Genomic DNA, 12,500 nt, shown 5'->3' with positions numbered 1-12,500 from the left:
GGGACCTGGTTGGCCAACGTAACAACTTTTGCCGTAAGAGTGTGAAACTTTGGGCACCTAATGATTAGTTACGATTCCAATTCCTGGGATGACTATTCCATTCAGAATCGATTCTCGATTCAACGCAATTCTCGATTCAAAGCGATTATCACCATGCGTTACAGTATTTGGAACTTTTTAAAAGAGGTTACGGGCTACAAAAGCTACTTCTGCTTGCATGGTATGACCTAAAAAATAATGTTTAAAAAACAACTTAAAGCCTTGTCCAGTTGTTTACTGACATGTGAAGTGAAGTGAATTATATTTATATAGCACTTTTCTCTAGTGACTCAAAGCGCTATTACATAGTGAAAGCCAATATCTAAGTTACATTTTAAAGCAGTGTGGGTGGCACCGGGAGCAGGTGGGTAAAGTGTCTTGCCCAAGGACACAACAGCCGTGACTAGAATGGCGGAAGCGGGGATCGAACCTGGAACCCTCAAAGTTGCTAACACGGCCACTCAACCAACCGAGCTATACCGCCCCATATACATATACTATTCATAATTCATTAACTTTTAATGAAAATAAATATTGGTTATCGGCTCCCTTGACTACTAATAATCAGTATCGGTCCTAAAAAAACATCAATCGATCTCTAAGGAAAAAAATTCAACATTTGAACTCTTTTCTTTTGAATTTGGCCCTAGTCCTCCTTCACAATGTTTACTTGTACATGGCAAACATTCCCTCGGCCATGTTTGTTTCACCCGTCACATGACCGCTATTTTTTTTCTTTGTTTTTGTTTTATTTCTCCACAGGTGTGGAGAGAATTCAGTGACTGGAAATGGACTCTTTATTCTTGCCTCCCTTTCACTTTCTGCAGCTTCTTCTGTAGTAATGATGCTAAATGCTAGGCTAGCTCCTTCATTCCTTCACTTTGGACGCAATCTGTTTGACCCAAAGTTATTCCTTCTTACATCTTTGATGACCTCCTCTCCTTGTCTCCTCCTATCTCCTCTGTGCTTCTGTGTCTCCATCGCTGTTTGTTCACATCCATTTCTTCTCTGGCCATCGTCATCGTCATCATCTGCAGAGGTTTGAAGGTTTCCGTAACGACAAGACCATGCCTTCCAGCTTGGAGCCGTCGAGCAGCGGGGCGGCGGCGGACGGAGCGCTGGCGACAAACCACCTCAGGTTGTTTGAGCACACTTTACACACACAAACCATGGATTTATTCTTATCAATTCATATTCATAGAACAGCATTTAAGTTTCAACATGGTATGAAATAGGATCAACTTTGACGACGATATATTTTTTGCCATGTTTGCATGTTGTAAATAAGTATTTTATATTGGTTGATATCGATCATTATTGATGTTTTTAAGACCTCTGGAAAATAAGGAGCAGGAGAAAAATATATTTGATTTGAAATGTAACTTCCTCTGATTATAATCCCTCAACTATCAAGGCAGAAAGGAAATGTCAACACAAGCATGGAAAACAAACAATGTCAACAACATGTTGAAAATCACATTGAACACTTAATAATAAGCACTTAAAATGAAGGAATGTGTAAGAAATTAGTCATAAAGTGTAAGAAAATAGTGCAAAGTGTGAAAATGTAAACCTAAAGAAACCAGAGAAGAACTATTTTCTGCAGGTTTAGTGCTAAGAAATAACGTCTGTGAATTTGCCCTGTCATTCTTATTCAACTATGGAAATACATTTTTGTTATGTAGTAATTATTAAAATTTTAAGATTATATTGGTCGATATTGATAATTATTGATATTTTTATGACCTATGGAAAATAAGGAGCAGGAGAAAAATTCATGTTACTGTAAATGTAACCCTCCTCTGATTTATAATCCTTTAGCTATCAAGGCAAAAAATAAATGTCAACACAAGCATGGAAAACACCCAAACAATGTCAACAAAATGTTAAAATCACATTGAACACTTAACAATAACCTCTTAAAATGAAGGCATATGTAAGAAATAGTTCATAAAGTGTAAGAAAATAGTGCAAAGTGTGAAAATGTAAACATAAAGAACTATTTTCTGCAGGTTTAGTGCTAAGAAATAACGTCTGTGTAACATGAATTTGCCCTGTCTTTCTTATTCAACTATGGAAATACATTTTTGTTATGCAGTAATTATTTAAATTGTAGGATTGTATTGGTCGATATTGATAATTATTGATATTTTTATGACCTATGGAAAATAAGGAGCAGGAGAAAAATATATTTGATTTGAAATGTAACTTCCTCTGATTATAATCCCTCAACTATCAAGGCAGAAAGGAAATGTCAACACAAGCATGGAAAACAAACAATGTCAACAACATGTTGAAAATCACATTGAACACTTAATAATAAGCACTTAAAATGAAGGAATGTGTAAGAAATTAGTCATAAAGTGTAAGAAAATAGTGCAAAGTGTGAAAATGTAAACCTAAAGAAACCAGAGAAGAACTATTTTCTGCAGGTTTAGTGCTAAGAAATAACGTCTGTGAATTTGCCCTGTCATTCTTATTCAACTATGGAAATACATTTTTGTTATGTAGTAATTATTAAAATTTTAAGATTATATTGGTCGATATTCATAATTATTGATATTTTTATGACCTATGGAAAATAAGGAGCAGGAGAAAAATTCATGTTACTGTAAATGTAACCCTCCTCTGATTTATAATCATTTAGCTATCAAGGCAAAAAATAAATGTCAACACAAGCATGGAAAACACCCAAACAATGTCAACAAAATGTTAAAATCACATTGAACACGTAACAATAACCTCTTAAAATGAAGGAATATGTAAGAAATAGTTCATAAAGTGTAAGAAAATAGTGCAAAGTGTGAAAATGTAAACATAAAGAACTATTTTCTGCAGGTTTAGTGCTAAGAAATAACGTCTGTGTAACATGAATTTGCCCTGTCTTTCTTATTCAACTATGGAAATAAATTTTTGTTATGCTGTAATTATTTAAATTGTAGGATTGTATTGGTCGATATTGATAATTATTGATATTTTTATGACCTATGGAAAATAAGGAGCAGGAGAAAAATAGATTTTATTTTGAATGCAATCTTCCTCTGATATATAATCCTTCAGCTATCAAGGCAGAAAGGAAATGTCAACACAAACATGGAAAACAAACAATGTCAACAACATGTTAAAATCACATTGAACACTTAATAATAAGCTCTTAAAATGAAGGAATATGTAAGAAATATTTCATAAAGTGTAAGAAAATAGTGCAAAGTGTGAAAATGTAAACATAAAGAGCTATTTTCCTCAGGTTTAGTGCTAAGAAATAACGTCTGTGTAACATGAATTTGCCCTGTCTTTCTTATTCAACTATGGAAATACATTTTTGTTATGCTGTAATTATTTAAATTGTAGGATTGTATTGGTCGATATTGATAATTATTGATATTTTTATGACCTATGGAAAATAAGGAGCAGGAGAAAAATAGATTTTATTTTGAATGCAATCTTCCTCTGATATATAATCCTTCAGCTATCAAGGCAGAAAGGAATTGTCAACACAAACATGGAAAACAAACAATGTCAACAACATGTTAAAATCACATTGAACACTTAATAATAACCTCTTAAAATGAAGGAATATGTAAGAAATATTTCATAAAGTGTAAGAAAATAGTGCAAAGTGTGAAAATGTAAACATAAAGAACTATTATCTGCAGGTTTAGTGCTAAGAAATAATGTCTGTGTAACATGAATTTGCCCTGTCTTTCTTATTCAACTATGGAAATACATTTTTGTTATGCTGTAATTATTTAAATTGTAGGATTGTATTGGTCGATATTGATAATTATTGATATTTTTATGACCTATGGAAAATAAGGAGCAGGAGAAAAATAGATTTTATTTTGAATGCAATCTTCCTCTGATATATAATCCTTCAGCTATCAAGGCAGAAAGGAATTGTCAACACAAACATGGAAAACAAACAATGTCAACAACATGTTAAAATCACATTTAACACTTAATAATAACCTCTTAAAATGAAGGAATATGTAAGAAATATTTCATAAAGTGTAAGAAAATAGTGCAAAGTGTGAAAATGTAAACATAAAGAACTATTTTCTGCAGGTTTAGTGCTAAGAAATAACGTCTGTGTAACTTGAATTTGCCCTGTCTTTCTTATTCAACTATGGAAATACATTTTTGTTATGCAGTAATTACAATTTTAGGATTATATTGGTCGATATTGATAATTATTGATATTTTATGACCTATGGAAAATAAGGAGCAGGAGAAAAATATATTTTATTTTAAATGTAACTTTCCTCTGATTTATAATCCTTCAGCTATCAAGGCAGAAAGGAAATGTCAACACAAGCATGGAAAACAAACAATGTCAACAACATGTTAAAATCACATTGAATACTTAATAATAAGCTCTTAAAATGAAGGAATATGTAAGAAATGCTTCATAAAGTGTAAGAAAATAGTGCAAAGTGTGAAAATGTAAACATAAAGAACTATTTTCTGCAGGTTTAGTGCTAACGTTTATATATATATAACGATTATATTGGTCGATATTGATAATTATTGATATTTTATGACCTATGGAAAATAAGGAGCAGGAGAAAAATATATTTTATTTTAAATGTAACTTTCCTCTGATTTATAATCCTTCAGCTATCAAGGCAGAAAGGAAATGTCAACACAAACATGGAAAACAAACAATGTCAACAACATGTTAAAATCACATTGAACACTTAATAATAAGCTCTTAAAATGAAGGAATATGTAAGAAATGAGTCATAAAGTGTAAGAAAATAGTGCAAAGTGTGACAATGTTAACATAGAGAAACATGAAGAACTATTTTCTGCAGGTTTAGTGCTAAGAAATAACGCCTGTGTAACATGAATTTGCCCTGTCTTACTTATTCAACTATGGAAATTAATTTTTATGCACACCTAATATTTAGCTTTTATTTTTCAGTATAACCTGTAAGACGCCCTAAATAATCCGTGTGGTAGCTCTCTAATTGTTTTTTCACTTGCTTATTGGAATATATCTTGAAGAAGGAAGAACTCATTAGGTGGTGGTGTACTGCCGTGCATTGTCACCTCTTTTCTCTGATATGCACTTTTATGTAGCGTTGACATCTTGACAAGATGAAGGCACGGATGACTTTATTTTATTTTATGTAGCGTTGACATCTTGACAAGATGACGGCACGAATGACTTTATTTTATTTTATGTAGCGTTGACATCTTGACAAGATGACGGCACGGATGACTTTATTTGCATGCGGGCACAAGTGTGCAGAGTGGGAGCTCTCAGAGATGGTGTGCGAGCGTCGAGGGCTCTCCTCGGGGGAGGAAAAAGGCCGTCACGCGCACTTGGACTCTAGTGTCGCCTTCCAAATGGCTCCCTTCCCGAGGAAATAATAACACTCCCTTCAGCGCCAAGATATCATCTGGCTGCTCTCTCACCTGCGTCCCCCTCCAGTGTGCACACCTCCATTTATACATACTTATCTTCTTGTCCTCCTCTCTCTCTCTCTCTCTCCCTCTCTCTCTCTCTCTCTCTCTCTCTAGCATGCACACCTCCATTTATACATACTTATATGTCCCCCTTCTCTCTCTCACCTGCATCCCCCTCCAGTGTGCACACCTCCATTTATACATACTTATCTTCTTGTCCTCCTCTCTCTCTCTCTCTCTCTCTCTCTTTCTCTCTCTCTCTCCAGCATGCACACCTCCATTTATACATACTTATATGTCCCCCCTCTCTCTCTCACCTGAATCCCCCTCCAGTGTGCACACCTCCATTTATACATACTTATATGTCCCCCCTCTCTCTCTCACCTGCGTCCCCCTCCAGTGTGCACACCTTCATTTATACATACTTATATGTCCCCCCTCTCTCACCTGAATCCCCCTCCAGTGTGCACACCTCCATTTATACATACTTATATGTCCCCCCTCTCTCTCTCACCTGCGTCCCCCTCCAGTGTGCACACCTTCATTTATACATACTTATATGTCCCCCCTCTCTCACCTGAATCCCCCTCCAGTGTGCACACCTCCATTTATACATACTTATATGTCCCCCCTCTCTCTCTCACCTGAATCCCCCTCCAGTGTGCACACCTTCATTTATACATACTTATATGTCCCCCCTCTCTCACCTGAATCCCCCTCCAGTGTGCACACCTCCATTTATACATACTTATATGCAGTGTTGGGTTAGTTACTGAAAACCAGTAACTAGTTACAATTACTAGTTACTTTATTTCAAAAGTAACTCAGTTACTAACTCAGTTACTTACACCAAAAAGTAATGCGTTACTGTGAAAAGTAACTATTTAGTTACTTCTTTTTTCCCTCCTTTTTTTTAAGGCTCCCATTAATGCCCTTTTAGCCTTCATTTCAGTACTGTTATTGCACTGGAGAATAATACAATCTGTTGATCAACTTGACATGCATTTGCATCACTGAACTCAGAAAGCAATGTGGTCTACATACAACACACAAAGACAAAGATATGTTTCAAAGGGCCAATTTATTTCAGGCCACAAAAAATTGACAAAACTATTTTAAATAGCTGCAACATAATGGCACTTTAACTTTAACTCTAAGTAGATAGGATCTTTGATCCAAGACACAACTTACATTTAACTAAAATGTTATTTTCTTTGTGCTCGACAAAAGAAAAGTATTGAGAATGTCTCCATGTTAAAAAACTCGACTTCTGGCTTCGCCATGATGTCTTGTTAGTTGTTATGAGAGTAGCGTATGTGTGTGTGTGTGTGTGTGTGTGGCCCTTTAAGATATGACAGCATGAGAGGTGAGTGACGTCAGTGAGTGAGTGGGCGAGAGAGGTGAGGGAGCGGCGACAGTGAGTGCTAGGGATGGGCGATACCACACTTTTAGGATTCGATATGATACCGATACTTTTTCTTGCATTTTCATCGATACCGAAACCGATACCATTAATTTCTTATTGGCAATTTTTGTCAGTCAAAAATATTATTACTATTGTTATTATTTAAGACAAATCACAAGACAAATACAGACCATTTATACCACATTTATTATGGTCAATATATAATAAAGGTAAAATTTAAATAAATAACATAAATATTAAAAATAAATTAAATATTATATATAATAATAATTATATATTATATATAATAATAATTAGATATTAGGGCTTTCCAATTAACTGTCAAATCCGAATCGCAAGAAGCTGCAGTTATTTTTTAAAGTTTGTAATATAATTAGCAATTAATGAAATATGAAATAGACTAATGTTTTCGAAATGTAAGAAATCATGTTACAGATTAAAACCAAAATCACATTAAACCATATTTTTCAAGATTTTCTTGGAAAAAAATAAAACTGTAATGCAAAGATGAAGAATCTCCTAATTGTATCTCTTTCTTATCTTGTTTTAAATACTCAAGCAATTTTCAACTAACAGTAAATTCCCCTGTGTGGAAATTATTTAAATTTAGGATAATCATTTAAACAAAAATATTCAGTAAACATTACTAAAAAAAACAAAAAACAATGCCTGTTTTAAGTCAACAATTGGACAACACTGGATATGCCTGGCTGCATCGCTGTCGGCTGGCTGTGTGTGTGTTGCACGATGACGACGCTCATTCGCTGTCTCCTGTCACGTGACTGGGCCAGCTCTATACTCTGCCAGGTACAGGGGTGTCCCCGCACATAGTAAGTTAAGTAAGTCATCAAAAACATCTGAAAGTGATGCTTGCACCCCCCACGTTTTTTGGTTTATATCGATACTTTTTTCAGAAAAGTAATGCCAAATGAGTAGCGTGTGAGTATCGATATATCGATACCACAGGATCGATACGCACATCCCTAGTGAGTGCGTGTAGGTGCTCTAGCTTGGTGGATGGCTGCGTGCAATAAAGTCACAAAGTTGCAACAAACCGTCGGGCTCGTCATTCACCCTCAGCTGTAAAGACCCTCTTCCGGGTAAAGTGAAGGTTGTTAGACCCGAAGTACGGCTCTGGAGGAACGTGCTTTCTGTGGGTGGGGGAAAGCACGCCTCTTCTTTTCCACCGGAGCGCTCCAATAAAACACACTCAGATCTTCAGTTTCTAGCCGATACTACATAAAAATAACGTAAAATAACGCAGTAACGCATCATGCAGTAACGGTAACTGAGTTACTGTATATAAAAAAATAACGCGTTAGATTACTAGTTACCGCCGAAACTAACGGCGTTACAGTAACGCGTTACTTAGTAACGCATTAGTCCCAACACTGCTTATATGTCCCCCTTCTCTCTCTCACCTGCATCCCCCTCCAGCGTGCACACCTCCATTTATACATACTTATATGTCCCCCCCTCTCTCTCTCACCTGCGTCCCCCTCCAGTGTGCACACCTCCATTTATACATACTTATATGTCCCCCTTCTCTCTCTCACCTGCGTCCCCCTCCAGTGTGCACACCTCTATTTATACATACTTATGTCCCCCCCTCTCTCTCTCACCTGCGTCCCCCTCCAGTGTGCACACCTCTATTTATACATACTTATATGCCCCCCCTCTCTCTCTCACCTGCGTCCCCCTCCAGTGTGCACACCTCCATTTATACATACTTATATGTCCCCCTTCTCTCTCTCACCTGCGTCCCCCTCCAGTGTGCACACCTCCATTTATACATACTTATATGCCCCCCCTCTCTCTCTCACCTGCGTCCCCCTCCAGTGTGCACACCTCTATTTATACATACTTATATGTCCCCCCCTCTCTCTCTCACCTGCGTCCCCCTCCAGCGTGCACACCTCCATTCATACATACTTATATGTCCCCCCCTCTCTCTCTCTCACCTGCGTCCCCCTCCAGTGTGCACACCTCCATTTATACATACTTATATGTCCCCCCCTCTCTCTCTCACCTGCGTCCCCCTCCAGTGTGCACACCTCCATTTATACATACTTATATGTCCCCCCCTCTCTCTCTCTCACCTGCGTCCCCCTCCAGTGTGCACACCTCCATTTATACATACTTATATGTCCCCGCCTACCTCTCTCACCTGCGTCCCCCTCGAGCGTGCATACCTCTATTTATACATACTTATGTCCCCCCCTCTCTCTCTCACCTGCGTCCCCCTCCAGTGTGCACACCTCCATTTATACATACTTATATGTCCCCCTTCTCTCTCTCACCTGCGTCCCCCTCCAGCGTGCACACCTCCATTTAAAAATACTTATATGTCCCCCTTCTCTCTCTCACCTGCGTCCTCCTCCAGTGTGCACACCTCCATTTATACATACTTATATGTCCCCCCCCCCTCTCTCTCTCACCTGCGTCCCCCTCCAGCGTGCACACCTCCATTTATACATACTTATATGTCCCCCTTCTCTCTCTCACCTGCGTCCCCCTCCAGCGTGCACACCTCCATTTAAAAATACTTATATGTCCCCCTTCTCTCTCTCACCTGCATCCTCCTCCAGTGTGCACACCTCCATTTATACATACTTATATGTCCCCCCCCCTCTCTCTCTCACCTGCGTCCCCCTCCAGTGTGCACACCTCCATTTATACATACTTATATGTCCCCCTTCTCTCTCTCACCTGCGTCCCCCTCCAGTGTGCACACCTCCATTTATACATACTTATATGTCCCCCTTCTCTCTCTCTCACCTGCGTCCCCCTCCAGCATGCACACCTCCATTTATACATACATATATGTCCCCCCCCCCTCTCTCTCACCTGCGTCCTCCTCCAGTGTGCACACCTCCATTTATACATACTTATATGTCCCCCCTCTCTCTCTTACCTGCGTCCCCCTCCAGCGTGCACACCTCCATTCATACATACTTATATGTCCCCCCCTCTCTCTCTCTCACCTGCGTCCCCCTCCAGTGTGCACACCTCCATTTATACATACTTATATGTCCCCCCCTCTCTCTCTCACCTGCGTCCCCCTCCAGTGTGCACACCTCCATTTATACATACTTATATGTCCCCCCCTCTCTCTCTCTCACCTGCGTCCCCCTCCAGTGTGCACACCTCCATTTATACATACTTATATGTCCCCGCCTACCTCTCTCACCTGCGTCCCCCTCGAGCGTGCATACCTCTATTTATACATACTTATGTCCCCCCCTCTCTCTCTCACCTGCGTCCCCCTCCAGTGTGCACACCTCCATTTATACATACTTATATGTCCCCCCGCCCTCTCTCTCTCACCTGCGTCCCCCTCCAGCGTGCACACCTCCATTTATACATACTTATATGTCCCCCCCCCCTCTGTCTCTCACCTGCGTCCCCCTCCAGCGTGCACACCTCCATTTAAAAATACTTATATGTCCCCCTTCTCTCTCTCACCTGCGTCCTCCTCCAGTGTGCACACCTCCATTTATACATACTTATATGTCCCCCCCCTCTCTCTCTCACCTGCGTCCCCCTCCAGCGTGCACACCTCCATTTATACATACTTATATCTTCTTGTCCCCCCCTCCCTCTCTCACCTGCGTCCCCCTCCAGCGTGCACACCCCCATTTACACATACTTATCTTCTCCAACTATCTCCCTCTCTCTCCCCGGTCAAGTACGAGCGCTAAGATCCGCGCCATCGAGGCCAAGCTGCAGATGATGGAGGAGAATCCGGATGATGATCTATCAGGACCGTCTGCCTACGTCTACAACAAGCCTCCCGAGAGGAAGCGCTGGGAGCCCTACTCTAAATCTCACAGCAGACCCTTTCGCAGGTTTAGGAGATGACCCCATCCCCCGCCCGCCAAATGCTGGCTCTTATTGAGAGACTTTATTGCCAGCTTGTATGTGCGAGTGTTTACAGCTGGGGCTGTTTGCAGACATGCTAGGGGGCGCTATCACCGCACGTAAACTAGGCGAGGGATATTGTAGGTACCCAAGCCTCTACTTCTCAGGCACCCACCCAGTCCTATGTCAAGTCCGAGCCTGCACTCGCCCATCACTTCAGCAGCACTGAGAGCAGACTGCCTCTCGGCCAGGGGGTGTCCAAAGTGCATTTTTTATTGGCCCTGGACAGATCGTAAAAATAAAAGTCATTTATTATTATTGAAATATGTTTGAGGTAGTGCTGTCAATTAATTTTCAAAATCAAATTAATCACACTTAATTGGTCTATTTGTGTTTTATTTTTTTACATGTCCTGTCCAGCCACTCAAGCAAATCATACTTTTGATAAAATGCATTCATTATTATTGAGATATGTTATACAAATTGCTGTCAATTATTTTTTTAATCAGGTTAATCACACTTTAATTTTTTTAATTAATTTTTTATAACATGTCCTGTCCAGCCACTCAGGCAAGTCATAATAATAATAATAATAATAAATGTTATTTGGTATAGCACTTTTCAAGACGTTTTACAGTATAAAAAATTAAAATATAAAACAGTAATATCATATTGTTGATCATATGCTTTTATTAGTATTATTAAGATATGTTATACGTATTGCGACCCCATAAGGGACAAGCGGTAGATAATGGATGGATGGATACGTATTGCTGTCAATTATTTTTTCAAATCTGATTAATCACACTTCTGAATTTTTTTTTATTTTATAAAACATGTCCTGTCCAGCCACTCAGGCAAATCATATTGTTGATAAAGTGCTTTTATTATTATTGAAATATGTTACAATAGTGCTTTAAAAAAATCTGATTAATCACATTTTATTGTATTTTATTTGTACATGTCCTTTTCAGCCACTCAGAAAAATCATATTGTTGATAAAATGCATTTATTACTATTGACATATGTTATACGTATTGCTGTCAACTATTTTTTTTTAAATCAGATTAATCACCCTTTTTTTTTTTAAATATGTCTTGTCTAGCCACTCAGGCAAATCATATTGTTGATGACATGCATTTATTATTATTCAGATATATTACACGTAGTGCTTTAAAAAAAAAATCAGATTAATCACACATTTTATTTTATTTTGTTTTATTTTTCTTTTTTTTTAACATTTTCTGTCCAGCCACTTAGGCAAATCATATTGTTGATGTAGATCAGGGGTGTCCAAACTTTTTCCACTGAGGGCCGCACACTGAAATATCAAAGTAAGCGGGAGCCATTTTGATATTGTTTATTTTAAAAACCAATACAATATATGTACAAAAAAATATACATTTAGGCCTCCACTCAGGCTTGATACTGGGGACTCCAAAGGGTTTAGGTAAAAAATATATAAAAAAAATGTGTCATTATTTAGTATTATTATTATTATTCAAGGTCTAAATCTCCAGATCAACATTAGGTCTAGCTGTCAATATAAAGTGTTTTTCAAGATTTAAGTTGTATGCTCTTTTTGTCAAAGAAAACCCAGTTTTTTTATGGAAAAAACACAAAAAAAGCAATATTTTCCCCCAATAACATTTTAAAGTGGAATATTTGAGATAATATAATAATTGGAGCTCATAGCATAACTCATAACAACATTAATTCTTCATTATTTTTTGAGCAATGACACTTAAAGAAAAAATAAGTC

At 38.2% G+C, this 12,500-nt stretch overlaps 2 protein-coding genes across 3 annotated transcripts in view; both read left to right on the top strand.

Moving 5' to 3' along the window:
• Positions 1 to 11,837, top strand: part of rbm18 (RNA binding motif protein 18) — a 29,707-nt gene extending 17,870 nt beyond the window's left edge. For both annotated transcript variants that reach the window (XM_062057138.1, XM_062057140.1), the window contains exons 5-6: positions 1,077 to 1,177; positions 10,567 to 11,837. In XM_062057138.1, the coding sequence (XP_061913122.1) occupies positions 1,077 to 1,177; positions 10,567 to 10,738 (273 nt within the window). In that variant the 3' untranslated portion in view covers positions 10,739 to 11,837. The remainder of the gene's footprint in view (positions 1 to 1,076; positions 1,178 to 10,566) is intronic.
• The window catches only part of si:ch211-243g18.2 (uncharacterized protein LOC559906 homolog), a 237,527-nt gene that overhangs the window by 88,633 nt on the left and 136,394 nt on the right, over positions 1 to 12,500 (top strand). The window lies entirely within an intron of this gene.

The sequence above is a fragment of the Entelurus aequoreus genome, linkage group LG08 (assembly GCF_033978785.1).
Source record: "Entelurus aequoreus isolate RoL-2023_Sb linkage group LG08, RoL_Eaeq_v1.1, whole genome shotgun sequence".
Taxonomy (NCBI): Eukaryota; Metazoa; Chordata; class Actinopteri; order Syngnathiformes; family Syngnathidae; genus Entelurus; species Entelurus aequoreus.
This window is presented reverse-complemented; position numbering and strand designations above follow the sequence as displayed.